Source organism: Nannospalax galili, unplaced genomic scaffold (assembly GCF_000622305.1).
Source record: "Nannospalax galili isolate Female #2095 unplaced genomic scaffold, S.galili_v1.0 scaffold976, whole genome shotgun sequence".
Classification (NCBI taxonomy): domain Eukaryota; kingdom Metazoa; phylum Chordata; class Mammalia; order Rodentia; family Spalacidae; genus Nannospalax; species Nannospalax galili.
In genome coordinates, this window is record NW_008339381.1 from 1326416 (window position 1) to 1343371 (window position 16956).

General features: G+C 42.3%; 1 protein-coding gene across 1 annotated transcript in view; it reads right to left on the reverse strand.

The window, feature by feature from the left end:
- Positions 1 to 6247, reverse strand: part of C1ql3 (complement C1q like 3) — an 11347-nt gene extending 5100 nt beyond the window's left edge. Inside the window, exon 1 of the mRNA XM_008833891.3 lies at positions 3781 to 6247. Coding sequence (XP_008832113.1) covers positions 3781 to 4368 — 588 coding nt within the window. The 5' untranslated portion in view covers positions 4369 to 6247. The remainder of the gene's footprint in view (positions 1 to 3780) is intronic.
- Between the last annotated feature and the right edge of the window lie 10709 nt (positions 6248 to 16956).

Here is a 16956-nt window from a genome sequence, read left to right on the forward strand (position 1 = left end):
GACACATTTTATTCAGCATTTTAGATATTTAATATATGTCCTATGGAGACTTTTTTATAGTTGTTTTCAACATGAAAGCATTTAGGAATCAGGACTCATTAAATCCTTGATTTAGAGACTTTAATCTTTTAAAAATATACAATGCAATTTTCATTCTATAGGGTAAACCACAAAACAAAGTCACCGTTACCATTTTTAATTCAGCAGATAAAACCACAATGCCTGCAAACACATTAGTGTGATTCCACACACTGGAAGGTTAGCCTCAACACTTTTCACTTCCTTTGTTGGATAAAGCCAGTATGATGGCACTATAATAAAAAGCGATCCTCTAAGATCTTAACCTATACTGCACCATCAGGCTATCTCAAGTGAATAATCACAGTCCACCAGTGTACATGAGTTGAGTATGTCTGCTCACACACCATACTCCAAGGGTACAATGGGACTTGAAATTTCAGTCTGCCATCTATCTCACTGCCTTCAGCCGTTCCTTCTTTAAGCCATCAAACTATTGAGGAAGGTAATGTTCACCCTGAAGGCTATTTTCAGATTTCTAAATGTACATTGATTTCAGCATTTTGTCAGGGAATGTAGTGCATCCTTTTCTCAGTCCAATATACCTATTTCTACCTAAATTCACTGTATTATCTTTTCTTATTATGTTAACTATGTAGTTTCTGCTTTACCTTTGGTATGTGTTCCACCGCCTCTTAAAAGATAACTAATTTGGCATGTCATTACTCTCTGACAAATGAATATAAAACAACGGAATTTTATTCTTCCCGATGTAGTTCATGCTGTTGGTACAAAAGCTAATAAATTCCTACAAGAGAGAGGCTTGTCTTTAATTATTTTATACTTGTAATCTTCAGCCAATTTAGTTTTTATTATTGTGGCTTTTTATAATAGCTTTGCAGTAATTGTGTTTAAAAAACATTTTTTTCAGGTTTTCAACTATAAGTATAAAATTCTAATTTTTTCTGTATCTATATAAAGTTATTTGAGCCCAATTTTTAATATGCACTATAATGGGCTCTCAACAAATGATAAGATTGAATGTAGGTTAATGGTTTCGTGGGGAACATGAGAACCACAGTCCTTTGCAGGGGTGTGTTTGTGAGATGTAATAGGATGTATAGTTTTAGTATTGTCTTATTACTGAGGGACTATCTTTACACAAAATATTTACAGTAACATTTGCTCATTTAATTAATTGCTGCTGATGGTCTCATGATTTCATTTTCATTGTACTCCTGTGGAACCATAAACAAAAGGTTAAGTGGCACATCAGGCTAATTTACTGGCCTTTGATGTTGCCATCTGTAACCCTACATTCAACACAAAGCATGGATAAGATGGCTCTCCTATAGTTATGATTCAGAGACATTACTCCCTCTTACACTGAAAACTGCATTTTTTTGCCTTGTTTAATTTTTGTGCTTCTCAAAATCCACTTAATCCATAGAACATTACACTGACATGGATTTCTGAGTTTCTGTTTTATAAAAACAAATCAGGTCAACTCAGAGGGGAAAACTGCCATTCTAAGAAACAATCAGACAAGACTGTAATTGTCTGCAGACCAGACTCTACAAAATAGTTCTATTCTAGAGATAAAATTCCTCAGCTGTAATATTGCAATAACCATCTTCTAATAAATCCATACTGAACTAAAAAGTATGCTGTTTATTAGTAGACATTTTTCTGAATTACCTGTTGCGTATTTGTGGGGGGAGCAGTAACTTTACACTGACAGTGGAAAGCATTAAGGGCATGTTTGATTTACCTGTTTGTTTTCCTGGCAACCCCCCCCCCAAATGTGTATGAGCAAATGATACAAAGAGCTGCTTATACCCTCCAAGAAATGAACTCATTTAAAAAACAAAATGCATGTAGAACTCATACTGAATGAATTTCTTAGAATCATTGGACTATGCACAGACACTATATCAGCATCTAAACTAACGAAATTGTGTTACTTCTGGGGTTTTGAGCATGTACAATCTCCAGATATTAAAGAATATGACCATTTTTCTATTTGTTGGGAAAGCAGGAATCCTAGCCTCTTAATGATATCATTTTTTAAAAAAATCTCTTTGTCATAATAGCATTTTCAGACCCAAAGTTTGAGTCAGAAGAGAGCCAATTTGTAAATAAAGGGGTGCTTCATGACTGCCTGGGGGCTGCTCATAGCCATTTTGTAAGCCAGTCTGGGTGCCTCTGTTTTGATGTAGTGAGTCATGACCTTGAAGGCACTTACCTATAACTACCTGCTCTAGGGATAATTTTTATTTTTCTTAATACTATTTTCATGCATAATAACTATAATTAACAACCTTGTCAGTGCCTCCTGGTGGCCATTTTTTTTCTTTTTGTTCAGTGTGTCTTGAGGGTTCTTTTATTTTCAGGAAAGGGACTTTTTAAAAAAATCATACATTTAGAACATTCATCTTTCACTTTTGAAAGAATTCTGACACTAAGTTAAGCCTTGAGAAGAAACTGGACTGTAATGGTGCTTAGCAGAAAATTGAGTCTTAGCTAAGAAGGTCTGAATTTCCAGGGGACCAGTGACCTAAAGCCCACCGGCCCTTGTTAAGTCAAAGTTGCTGTTATGAAATGAGGCCTCTTGAGAGCGATGGCGGGAACATGGGGTCTCCCTGTGCCACTCAATAAGCAAAGTGGAGGGCTCAGGAACTCAGCTCAGACAGCTACAAAGAGAAAGGAATCGCCCTCGTGCCTGCTGACTCAGCTTGTGCAGAAGGTCCGATTACACTTTTAGGTACTTAGAAATATTATTTTCTTCCAGTGACTAAAAGATCAAAGATGCTTTATTCTGTTTTTTGTTTTTGTTTTTGTTTTTTTGCACTGACGTGGAATTCTCTAGCAAAGGCAAAGTAGCCCTGGCAGACATTGTCAAGCATCTACTGGATCAGCAGTGCAGGTCCTGGCTGAGGCCATTTTATAGCCAACGCGAAAGCCCCAGCCTTCTTGCTGGGGTTGCAAAGACTCTTACAGGGTGCCCTGGAGCTCGCTGGCGCAAATCTACCGCCACAGGGTTGAGCTCTGCTCCACCACCTTCCTGACCCCTTTGTGCCTCTTCCTACTCCAACTGAAGAATGTGGGCTCTGTGTTTGAGTGCAAGTTGCCTTACTTTGCAGTTTAACCTCAGTCCCAACTTTTCTTTTCCTAGCATCTCTTCCATCCCCTGTTGTCAGGCTGAAAACTAAGCCGCGTTGAAAGTGACTGTTTCACCATGTGGGACACCGCAAGGGCCGCTCAACCGCGCGCAGCAGGGTCCTGCTTCTGACCCGGATACCCACAGCTGGGACTCACTCTCGGGGGTCCTTCTTTTATCCCTGGAGCCGGGTCTATCTTCTGGGAGTTGGTCGCCCTGACACGCCCATTTCGGGTTCCAGGAGCCCGGTGCATTCTCCAAAAGGGCTATTACGGACCCTGTCCTGCTGAGTATCGCACCAGCCTGGGATCTCCCCGAGGCCAGTCCTGTCCCCAGGACCAAGATCTCCATTTCTGCCCCTCGAGGGTCGTGCTCTCGGAGCACTAGCCTGACTCCCCAGAACCACCCTGTCCAGGCCTCTTCCGCGTGCGACCCCCGCCTCTCCAGCGAGTCACAGCATCCCCCTCGCCCCGCTCGCGAGCCTGGAACCGGGATGCCGCTCCCTTCCTCCGCGGGCTCCCACCCCCATTTCCGGGGTCTCCTCCCTCCAGCCCGCACCTTCCCGCTCCCTCCCCGCCCTCCCCACTGCTGCACGCGCTCACCTGGTTGTTTTTGCAGAGATCAGCCCACATGCTGGTGCCGTCCCCTCCTCGCATCAGGACGTGGTAGGTGAAGAAGTAGATGCCCGGGATGGAGCAGGTGAACTTGCCGGTGGTGGGGTCGTAGTGGTTTCCCAGGTTGGTGACCACGTCGTCGAACTTGAGCACCTCGTAGCCTTCGTGCTGCCGCTTGAGGCCCGCGTAGAAGGCGATCTTGGGCACGGTGCTGTAGGTCGCCGCGCTGATGGCCCCGGCCGCGTTCAGCCCGGGAGCCCCGGGTGGACCCGGCAGGCCCTGGCGGCCGGGCTCTCCCTTCTCGCCCGGGGGCCCCACAGGGCCCGGAGGTCCCGGCTCTCCGGGGGGCCCACGCGGGCCTGCCTTCCCCGGCCGGCCGGCCTCGCCTTTGGGGCCCTGGATGAAGGTGGGCAGTGACTGCATGAGGCCGCGGTCTGGCGTGGCGGCGGTGCTGGGAGCCTTGGTACCCCCGTAGGGGTCGCAGACCATGCGGCAGGTGCCGAGCATCTCGTAGTGCGCCGACGTGCCGGCCGAGCTCACCAGCACCGGGATGAGGATGACCAGCAGGAGCACCATCACCACCCCCAGCGCCCCGGCGGCGATCAGGCGCCTCCTGCTGCCCACGAGCCGGCTCAGCGCGGGCCGATCCTCTTGTCTGCTTTTGGACAAAATTTTGAAGGTTGGGCGGGGACCTCCTCAGAGCCGAAAACGATCCCCCTCGGAACCCCAAGTCCCTGGGGCGGGCGGGCGCCGGCTCCTCGCCGGCTCCGGCTGCCCCCGCTGAGGCTGCAGCTGGGGAGGGAGCTGGGGCGCCGAGTGCCTGGATCTGGAGTCCCTCGCGGGGGGCGGGGGCCGGGGGAGGGGAGCCCAGGGCGCCCGCTGGAGCCCCTGCGCACCTGTGGCTGCCGCCGAGGCAGAGCCCGCCGCCTCCTGCGCTCGCCCGCAGCTCACACTTTTATGTAGCCGCTGCCCGAGATCGACTTTCCGGTTTTTGCAGACTGCGCCAGTTCGCACCAACTTTGCGTCTGAAGTTGCCTTTTTTTCTGCCTCTGGTCTTCTCACTCTCCGGGTCCGTCCGTCCCCTGCCTTTTTCTTTTTTTCTTTCTTTCTTTTCCTTCCTGCTTTGCAGCCACAACTCTGACAAAGGTGCACCCCGAAAGCCCCGCGTCGGCTGCGCGAGCTCTGGCCGGGCGCCCCCCGGGTGCGCAGTCGGTGGCTGGGAGAGCCTCGGGCTGGAGCCTGGGAGCCAGCTAGAGAGAGGGCAAGCGCCTAGCCCAGAGCCCAGCGAGAGAGACTGAGCACAGAATTCTGCCTGGGTACCACCTGCCAGGAGAAGAGGAGGCTGACAAACGCGCGCCGGAGCAATTTATAGGAACCCAAGGCACAGAGGAAGGGGAGCCGCTTTGGCATCTCCTCGCAGCATCTGCTCAGCTCATCCCACTCACAGAGAGCTTGGCATTACTCTGACAATGTGGGATTTTTTTTTTTTTTCGGCCTTTCTTTTTTTCCCTCTCTGCACTGAGATGAACAGTGAAATCCTGAATACTCCCTTGCCTAACCCAGGCGATGGCAGCTCCCTAGCCGGACGTGCTTGGGCGAGGGAGACAGCTGTGTGACAGCCCTCGGGGACTCAAGGGTCACAGCCAAATCTGTTTCCCCAGTACCAGCAGGTCTTGCTGGAAGGTAGGGGTGAAGGTTGAAAGGAGGGAGGTTTGGTGACAATATTTCTCTGCTGGCTCACCCACCATCAGTGCTTTTCAGGTGTTTTTCAAAATGCCACTTTTACCACAAGGAGGGCCCTTTTGAATTTTCCAGATAGTAGATGTGTTTGTTTGTTTTTGTTTTGTTTTGTTTTCTAACCTTAAGATTTGCTTCCACGGCCTTCTAAATGAAGTAAGCTGTTACCCTGAGAACAGTAAGGTGTGTTTAAAACCAAAGGACATTTCTTGATTTTTTAAATGAACTTGCCCACCGCCCAAAAGGGAGAGGGCTGGTACTTCTTACAAGTGCTGCACATGGCGGGAGCATACATAAGCCCTTGACTTGCAGCTCCAGCAGGCCTTCAGCAGATACTGTCATTGGACTTGAAGTTGTATTTGCTTAAAGGAGCTACAAGCCAGAGAAATAATCACTTGTCAGAATGCCGTCAAAGGTCTTACAATAAAGCATGCAGCGTTTGCACAAGTGCCAGGCAAAGACTTTTCATAAGATACAGAAAGAGGCCTGTAAGCTCCATAGCACATTTCCCAGATGGGGGTTGGGGCGGGGAAATAGGAAAAAATATGGCAAAGAAGACCACACCCCCCCTTAGCAGTGGAAAAGCAGGAAAAGAAACCACTTAGATTTAGAATAGTATAGTAATAGTAGTCCTTGAAGCAGACATTAGGAAAGTTATCCAAGCACCAAATACATGGCACACAAGAATGGCTTTAAATAAATAAGTAGAATTGATTCCTAAATCATACTTCTGCATTCAGGAGCAACAGATGTCAATCAAACATGGGTGACATTTGCTTGTCAATAGGAGATGATGGCTGGGAAGACAGTTACTTATTATATCAGGCTGAGAATCTGAAATGAGAAGCAGAAACAAATAAGACAACAACAAACATATAATATATCCCGGGTGACCATCTGCAGCCATGATCTTGTCTGTGGGCTCCACAGCACGGACATGTCCTTCAAGATTCTGCAACCGCCGCACTCTCCCCCACCCCACCTCATCCCAACAGTTAAGTCCTTTCTTCTTTGATCCAAAACAAAATAAGGTCAAGTGAGCAGACAGAAGGAAACAGAGATTCATTGATTCTTTAAGAGGAATGTCAGTGGCTCCTTGAGGTCTTTCTGGGAGAGTCAACACTATGGAATGGGACTTGCAATGGCACAGCTGCCTATCAACCCGGTGCTGATAAAGCTGTAGCTACTGGATGCGAAGCAGCCCTTCCCACTCTTAAATCCTTAAATCTCATTTTAGGATGGTGATTTTATAAATGTGCATCTATACCTTAGGCATATATATATATATATATATATATATATATATATATCCTGTAATTTTTTGTTCACACAAGTTACCTTATTTTTTAAAGCAGAAAACACAGAGAAAGATTTCTCCTGACTATATCTACCATCCTAGCATACCTTCTGGGTTCTTTCTCAATGGCCACCTTTCTTTGGAGGGAGAAAATGATAAAGTATTGGGCCAACAATGGAGAGAAATAAAACAGACTATAATGTGATATTCCAAATTATCCCAGTTTATTTGTCCCTTTTATTTATTTTTAAATATTTTTATTTTATGTGTATGCACATATTGTCTGCATGTATGTAAATGCATCCATGTCATGCAATGCCCGCAGAGATCAGAAGAGGGTGTCTGATCCCCTGGAACTGGAGTTACTGATGGTTTTTAGCCACCACATGGGTGCTAGGAACAGAACCCAGGTCCTCTGCAAGAGCAACCAGTGTTCTTAACCACTGAGCCATCTCTCCAGCCCCCTTAAGTCCTTTTTATTGCTAAAAGGAGTTTGGTGGGGGATAAAAAGAGAGTTTGTAAAAGATAGAAATAAGTTCTCATTAAAAGTCCAGGACACACAGCTTTCCTGTTTAAGATATATTTTATGAGGGAATCCGTCAACAAGAGCATGAAACTGAAGCTCCAATGGACCCTGAGAGGCTTTACCTTGCTTGTGCAGATGGGGGTTCCAGGAGCTGTGTGTGGAATCAGGTCTATTGGGTAAGCTTGCTGGAAACTCTCTTCTACATAAATGTTAGAATAGTCTCCCCTATATAATAGTAATTACATCCCACCACAGCCTGAGAAAGGGAGATAACAATCTTTGTACTTTCCTCCCACTTCTTTTGCCAGTGAAAAGTTTGATATTGTAAGCAAGTGCCCTCATGTCCTAGAACTCCGTCAAGACTTAGAAAGGTGCTTAATAGTGTTGATTCCTAATGAAGGCGTCCTTTTCTGGTCCCTGCCGGGACTGGCTCCAGACACTCTATCAAAAGCACAGTCCTGCGTGAGCATGTGGGTACTTGTCTTTTTATTGAAGTGAGTTGAAGTTATTGGTCTCCTGCCTCTTTTCTAGAAATACCCCACCAGGCACTTTGGGGGAACTGATTTTTGGTTCCCCAAGATTTTCAGGGATGACTTGGTAGTAAATGAACGTATGGCTGCTTACTGTCATTCTTTTTACTGCTCCGATTTCACAGAAGTTTCTCTGGAGAGTTACTCATGTTTCATCTCTTGTTCTGACAGTTTGAATAAACCATATGATGCACTTTATTACTCATCTTCTTTATCTGTATATAATAATAGGAAATGTGTCAATTAAAGAATATTTGGTTTTCTTTGGTGCTCTTCAGAGAGACAGGTTTTCTCTCATCTTTGATATTAATCTGAGAAATAGCCATGGAATCTCATTTTTAAAACATCTCTCAACCATTCCTCTAGAGAAAAAAAATATCATGTATGACATTTTCAGTTCCGAATCCAAACCTTTGAGATGTTTGAGTTGACATGGCCCAATCCAGAGACCCATGATCATGGTGGGGTGCTGATCCATGATTTTCATCCCCCCCCCCATATCATTTGTGTTGCTTTCGAAAAGCTCAGCAGATCCTAAGCCCAAGACTCTCACACAGCCATGCTTGGCCATCCATTAATCTCTATTAAGCACCCACTGTCAGCATAGCCCTACCCTGAGCTCTTACTAGCAAACAAATATTTAATCATGAGAATGATTTCCAAATCCTGGAGCACTTAAACAGATAGCAGTTCTTATAATAAAGAAAAAAAAATAACAAATAGTCCCAAGTTAGAGAATCAGGCATGAGAAGTGTTTCTTTAAATTTTCCCTTTAATGTCTGGGTCTCCAAATCATATTTCAGAACATATATTCTTTAACTGAAGAATTTTAAGTTTCTAATCCCAACCCAACCTAAGAAACTTTTTGGCAATTGATGGCTTCTGAGTGGGGAAAGACATTCTCTTTCAGGGACCAGATTCTTGGTGGGCCCAGTGGATTAACCCACACTGAAGGGCATTTGGGAACACAAGTCAGACTCTATAGGCTGTATTTTGCATATATATATATATATATGAATATGAATATATATGAGATTACATTAAATTAGGTGGGGGCAGTGAGAGGAGATGAGGATAGGGGACAGAATCTAACCATTAAGCTATATTGTATGAGAATCACGAAAATTCAATAAAAAATGTTTAAGGAGTTAAAAGAAAACTAAACTATAAAAGCTAGACTAGTTAAGCAAAGGGGCTGTTGGAATATAGTTTTATTGTTCAGGTAAGAAAACTAATTGGTAAGTTCTTCAGCAATGTGAAGTATAAAAACTAGGGTTTTCATACAATTCAAACATAAATTAACAAATTAAATAATTAATATAGTGTTTGCCTCAAAGTTGCTAGTCTAGGAACAATGTTGAATAGACTTATCATATACTTAACTAGCAATCCAATTAGAACATTTATTTTTCCAAGATTCTACTTGCTAACTGATTTTCTAAATATTTTTGGTTCATTTCTCCTATCACAAACAAGATTTACATTGTAATTTAACCAATTAAAAAAAACCCTGGAGAGATGGCTCACCAGTTAGGAGCACCGGCTGCTCCTCCAAAGAACCCAGGTTCGAGTCCCAGCACCCACATGGCAGCTAATAATTGTCCATTACTCCAGTTCTAGGGGATCCAACACCCTCTTCTGACCTGTATGGACATTGCATGACACAGATGCACTTACATACATGTAGACTATATACTCATATACATAAAATAAAAATCAATAATAAAATAACACAGTGGCTGTCTTGTAGAGGACTTGGGTTCAGTTCTCAGTACATACTGGCAGCTAACAACTGTCTGTAACTCCAGTACCAGGGTCCCTCTTCTGGCCTCCATGGGCATTGCATGACACAGGCGCACTTATGTGTAAGCAACAACACTCATGCACATTAAAAATAAATAAAAATTTTTTTGAAAGCACCTTTTAAAACCCCATTGTTTTGTTAAAATGTAGACTGATAGTAAAAATATATTTGGGTGAATAATGTGTCATCACTGATCAATATTTTACTATGAATCCAATTTTATTAAGTAATTGTTAATCTTACATAAACTTTAATCATCACATAAACTGTGGAAGAGGCTTATCCTTCAAATCTACCATATAGAATTCCAATTTTCTGCTTTGGAGAAAAATCCAAATGTGTGTCATAGGAGATGAAGCCCATTTCAAGATTACTACATTCAAGAAAAAGGTTAACAAAATTTCCATTTTAAAGGAGAGGCCTGTCCAGTCTAAACCTTTGAAGCACCATGAATCTATTTCTGAATCATTGGTCAGTTTGACTCTGATAATATGCCAAGTAGCAAGTTAAATTTGGCTTTTCAAAAATAAAGCTGATAATCTTCTACTTAAAAAAGAATTTTAAATTTCTAACCTGAACAGAACTTTTTGGAAATACATACGTAAATAGTATGTCCTTATGGTTTTAGAACTAGATGAGTCTTAATTTGTACCTTAATGTCTTCATTTTATAGTTGTGACTGTCGCTTAGTGGATCTGAGCTTCAATTTCCTTTTCTGTAAAATAGGAATATATAAATCACAGGGGTGTTGTAGAGATTGGGGAGTTAATACAGAAAGTCACAATGATACCCAGTGTATAAGATCTTCAAAAGATGTCAACTTGCATATTTGCATACTGTAGGGATGTTGGGTAGTGTAGACATCTCTAAATTGCATAATAGAACACAAAGCATGAGAATGGAATGCTTAAGATAAATGGGATACAATTGGCAATTAGTATTACAGACTTAGATAAAACTAGAAAGAATAGGAAAGTCCTCTGGGAAAGTTGTTATGTGTAGACAAAGCAAGAGAAAACTCAAAATGAAGATGATTTTAACCCTCTCCAAAGTAGGAAAAGAAAGTTTCACATCAAGATTATGTATTTGAATTCACTGAAATGCATTGAAACACCAAGTTTTCAGATGGAGGACCTAAGCAGATGCATTTTTGTCCTATTGGAAGGCCCTCCCTGAAACTAACAAGTCATGATCCTACTTTAAAATTGTTGAGGCAGTTATTTGGGAATTAATCCTATGAATGATAACTTTGTACTTTAGCTAAAAGACCAGTCACCTTGAAGGACACACTATTTACGAGCATTTGTGCTGTCATGACACAACACAGACCACTGACTGACCCTCTTTGCCCCTTCTCCCCAGGGTTAATGGTAGCAGTATCCACATGGCTTTTGGTTTAAAGTCCTAGAATAAAACAAAGGGGAAAAAAAAAGAACTAATTAAAAAGAATTTCAGGAAAAGTATATTTCCCAGGAAAAAAAATTGCATGTTAGGTTTACACAACACAATCAGCTTTTCCTAACGAAATTCCACTGTCTCGGAATCCATAATCTAATGCTTCATACAGTGTTTGACTTGAACTGCTGACAATGAATCCTCTGGATAAATCAGTTCTATTATTTCTCATTAATGTATTCCACTTAATTCAATTCAATTTAGTATAAAACATAGAAGAGAACCATGGTCCACATCACCTTCCTGCTGTCCTTCTTATCACCCTCAGCAACTGTTCAGAACCTATGACCACTTTGCTCAGAAAGAGCTTCCTCATTGTCCTTGAGGTCAGAGGCTCTTATTCCCTAAGCTCAGAATGCCAGGCTCTTCATGATTGGTGCAAAGCTTCTTTAAATTCCCAGGCTTGATTTGCATAACTACCCTGTCTTCCATGCCATTGGCTAATTATCAGTTAATCACTCCTGAAATCGCCTTGCCATTTCTGTTCTTTTTTTCTTTGACATTCTCTCTACCTGTCTTCTCCTCTCTCTTCCACTGAACACTTATTAATCTCCTGTTGCCCTGAGCCTCTTCCCCCCATTCACTGAATCTTCCTTCTCTGGACTTCCCAAGCATGCTGTGTTTCTCCTCCTACAATACCTCCCTCATTCTACTTTGTTTTATGCCTTATCCTTTATCCTGTTAGTGAAAGAAATACTTAGTCTTTTCAAAGCTTCATCCATTTTATGTTTGCATAAAAGAATGCTGCACACTGGATAATTTATAGAGAAAAATTTATTCAATTACAACTCTAGAGATTGAGAAGTCCAAGGGCATAGTGTCAGCATCTCTTTGGCCTCTGGTGAGGATCTTACTGTGGTATTATCCCGTGGTAGAAGACATAAAGGGCAAAGAGAGAGGAAGGAAGCCAAACCCATGCTTTTATCAAGAACCCACTCCTATAGTAATTACCTCATTCACGATCCAGTCATCTGCAAAAGCCTACCTCTCAACCCTGCTGAGTTCTAAGTTTCTAATCATTCCTTTTATGAGGCACATTGATCAGTGCACACCCCACCCACATGACTACACACCAGCATTAAAAATGTGTTTACTAGGGACTAAATGCATGTTTGCTGATTGGAATGGCTGAATCAGAAATAAGGAACATAACCCTAAAAAAAAAAACTCTCAGATTTATGAATTCTAGTTGAAACCAACCTGTTTGGCCTGGAAATTAGATAATTCCAAAACTCGACTGGAAATTCTGTCCACTCTTTGGAAAAGGTTAATTTTCAAATCAGCACAAATACCTGTACTTTATAAATAGAAATAAGAACTGACCTGTACAGAAGATGGAGTTCAATGTATATTGGGTTCTTAGATGTCAGACTTGACTTGTGTTCAGCATGCGAAAAGGAATTCTTGTAGACCCATTGGTACCTGGGGGACACTAGTTCCAATAGTTGGGAAAAAAATACAATTAGATTTGTTTGTGGTACTTTCAAAATGCTGTATACCAGGTATGTGGAGGGCAGGGCAGAAATCTCATTGTGACTACTAATAGGAACATAAATTTCTCACAGTGTTCCCTCATGGATCTCCTAAGCACTTATTCATCTCATTTGTTTGAGATTTATGGGAAAGTATTTTGCTTATACTTTATTAGCTTTAAAACAAATTACTTTATATACTTTATTGGGGAAGAAACACATTTCCTCTAAAATATAGAATGATCATATTTTTTTAAATTCACCTACTTCCAAAGAATTATTTGAAATGTCTGATAAGAAAAGTACTCAGAGGTGGGTGTGGTAGTGCACCTAGTAATCCCAGTATTGGGGTATCTGAAGCAGGAAGATCGTGAGTTCAAAGCCAGCCTGGACAACATAATGAGACACTTTCAAAAAATGAAATAAGTAGACTAAAAAAGGAGGAGGCCATAACTCAGCTGGTAGAGTGCTTGCCTAGCATGCAGAAAGCACTGGGTTCCATCCCAGTACCATATAAACCAAGTGTGCTGGCCTACAGCTGTAATTCCAGCACTCAGGAGGTATAGGCAAAGGCCATCCTTAGGCCTCAGGTACTTAGTGAGTTTCAGGGCAGCATGGGCTATAAGAGATAAACAAACAAACAAACAAACAAACAACACAGAGATGGCAAGACAAGATGGATCAGCTGTAAAGGAGTCTGATAACCTGAGTTTGATTCCCAGGACTACACGGTGGAAGGAGAGAACCAACTCCTGCAAGACCTTTGATCATACAGCTCAGCACCCTCCCAACCTGGTACATGGATGGAACTGGAAAGCATTACACAATACTGAGGGAGGTAACCCCAGACTCACAAAGGGAAACATCATTCTCTCTCATTTATGGATCCTAGCTCCAAAACTTTAAATGTGAGTTTATGACCTAAAATAACCTCAGAAGCCAAAAAAGTAGAAAGGGACCATGAGGAAGTGGGGGGAAAGAGTTCCAGAGAAAGAGAGAGAATACAGCACAGTCATTATTAAGGGGGAACTGGGGAAACTGGGTGGGGGGACTTTAACTGGGAAGGAGGAAGGAGGAAGAAGAAATACATATTACTAAGGACATCTGAAAGAGCCACAGGAAAGCATAGTATTTTATAAAATCACCTAAAATATATGTATTTATGTATATTATATTATGATATATAGTGTATGTACACGTGTGGTGTGTGTGTGTGTGTGTGTGTGTGTGTGTGTGTATGTGTTGGTCTAAGAGACTCCCAAAATAATATAGGCTACTGTTAAAACCCTTGGTTGCCTCTCAGAACTTGAAGATAAGATGCTATTGTTGAAACTACCACACACTTTGGACTATCTAATATTGTTGAAACTACCACACTTTGAGCTGGAACTTACCTGGAAGCCTCCACACTGAGGACCAGCTCTCATAGTATCCGAAGGGGCTATGCAAGCTGCCAAGGGAGAAAACCAACCAATGGTCCTACCCAGCTGTGAAGCCTACAAACCACAACAATGGCTGGCCCAGCAAAATATCCCTAATAGTGAAGCACTTTCTTCTTTGGGGTTACCACCAACTATCTAATTGTACTTAAGTTCCACTCAGTGAACTGTAGTGACTGGCACTACAAACATAGACAAATATCCATCCATTGCTAGGTCATAGAAACTAGAGGAAAACCTACTACTTCCACTTTCCTAAACTAATATAATTTCCAGCTGTCTTCTAAATCCTTATTCTTATATCCACAGATAAGTATAGCTCTCACCACTCATCAAAGAAACTTCTTTATGCAACAGATGGAGACTGTTACCAAAGCTCTACAACTGGTCAAAATGCAGAGAATAAGTGACCATGGGCTGCCCAGCACCAACTGACACATCTAACAATGTAACTCCTGCACCTAAGGCTCAGGGAACATCACCGAAGAGGGAGCAGATAGATTGTCAGAACCAGAAGACCAGGATGCTCACTGCTAGAGAGTACATTCTAGACATGATAGGGAGGCTGCACCCAGGAAATCACCACAATATGGTTGCCTAAACAAGACTTGCATAAGGACAACGCCAGCTGACAGACTAATGTGGACAGGTGAAATTTCACAAGGTCCCACTCTAGGTGAAGAGCTACAGGCAATCAGTGGCTGCTGAGGAAAAGAACCAGTTTTCTCCAGGGGTGTGTTATTTGTTAGGTTATCCAATCTCAAGGGGCCAGCCCTAAGCACATATGCACAAGCACCACTGAATGTACTCAGAGGTGGAAGTGATGCAAAGACAATACTAATGTATGAAACTTTAAAAACAAAGAAACTAAAAGAAATGGAGTTATGTGACTACAAGAAGGCCAAAGATAAATCCATATCACGCTGTTATCTAAAAACTAAAATATGACTTGTGTTCCCCAGTAGCTAAGGCAAAAAGAAAGACACAATCTGTTAACTTCATTTCATGAGTAGTTAAAAGAAATGTTTCATTACTTATGGGGAGATTGCCCTATCACAGAATTCTAAGAACGCATCAGACAAAAGATGTGAATTAACACAAGGGATGCAGGCAAAGGCAGCTTTATAGACCAAAGCATTCAACTCTCATTCATCTTACTTTTCTCTAATGCATCTTGAAATTCATTTTTTAAAAAGCCTGACCCTCTGAACAAGTGGCAAATTTGATTCCCAGAAAATACACAATTGGGAGAAGCCAGAGGAGAGACTGAGGTTTGAGTCAGAGAAGTGACAACTCACTTTCAATTAAAAATCGAAAGTTCCGTTAGCATCAAGGCTAGGATGACGAAGCTTAGCTAGAACACATGCAAACACATTCCACATTTTTATTTCTTTTTGGTGTGTAATTTGAAAATACCAGTTGAATGTGACTAAGAAAAACAATAAAAAGTAAGTTAAAGCACTTGACAGATTTGTTCCCATGTTAAGCCTACAATATTTGGACCCATAAATTTATGACAGGTATAGACATATTATTTTGTGTATTATATAAAAAAATCCTTGAGAGATTAAGAAGCTCACCAGCTGGGAAGACGGCTCAGTGGATAAAGTGCTTGCTGTGCAATCATGAGGACCTGGCTTTGGATCCCAGTGTAAAAAGCTGGCCTCATGATATGTATCTGTAACCTCCACACTAGAAAGAGCAGAGACAGGTAATTCCCCTACAGTTTATTGACTGGGCAACCAAGCCAATTAGTAATTGATAGACCCTGTCTCAAAAACATTAAGCTGGTCTGATGGTTAGTTTTAATAGTCAACTTGGCACAAACTGGAATCACCTAGGCAGAGAGTCTCAATGAGGAATAGTCTGGATTGGGTTGGCCTTTGGGCACGCCTGGGAGGGATCTCTTTAACTGGGCTAACTGAGGTGGGCAACCAAGCCAGAAGGGGAGCAGCAGCATTTCACAGGCTGGACTCCGGACCGAATGAAAAGGAATCACATCTGCTCTTAACTGCAGCTATGACCAGCTGCTTCAAGTTCCTCTTGCCTTGACCTCCCTACTGTGAAGGACTACGATCTAGAACTGTGAGCTAAAATAAACTCTTTCTCCCCTAAATTGCTTTTGTCAGGGTATCTTATCATCCCAACAGGAAACAAAATGAAAACAGGTAGAGATCAATAACAACACTCAAGCTGACCTGTGACCTCCACAGGTATACACACAGGTACATGCACACCCACTAGTGCAAGCATACACCCACAAGAACATGTAACATGCACCACATACACACATACAGTTGAAAAATGGTTTCAGGCTGGAGAGATGGCTCAGCAGGTAAGAACACTGGTTGTTCTTGCAGAAGACCCAGGCTCGAATCCCAGCACCCACATGGCAGCTAACAACTGTCCATAACTCCAGTCCCAGGGGATCTGACAGCCTCTTCTGTCCTCGCAGGCATTACACTACATGGGTACACTTACCTACATGAAGGCAATACACTCCTACACATAAAATAAAAATAACAAATAAAATTTAAAAAAGAAAAGTGATTTCATCCACTATTCAGTATTGGTATTCATAAACACTACTCAGCTACAAAAAGCCCTAACCACTACAGGCACACTTGTGCATTTGTGAACACTGATCTATTTACTACAGATAGGGAAGTCACATTTTTCACTTTACATTTGAATTCTTTATTTTTGTGAATATTTTATTTATTGTTTTTATTTTATGTGTACGAGTATATTGCCTACACATAAGTTCTGTAAGTTTACTTGTGTCGTGAAATGCCCTTGGAGGCCAGAAGATGGCGTCAGATCCCCTGGAAATGGAGTTACAGACAGTTGTTAGCCACCCTGTGGGTGCTGGGAACCTGGGTCCTCTGCAAGAACAGTCAGTGT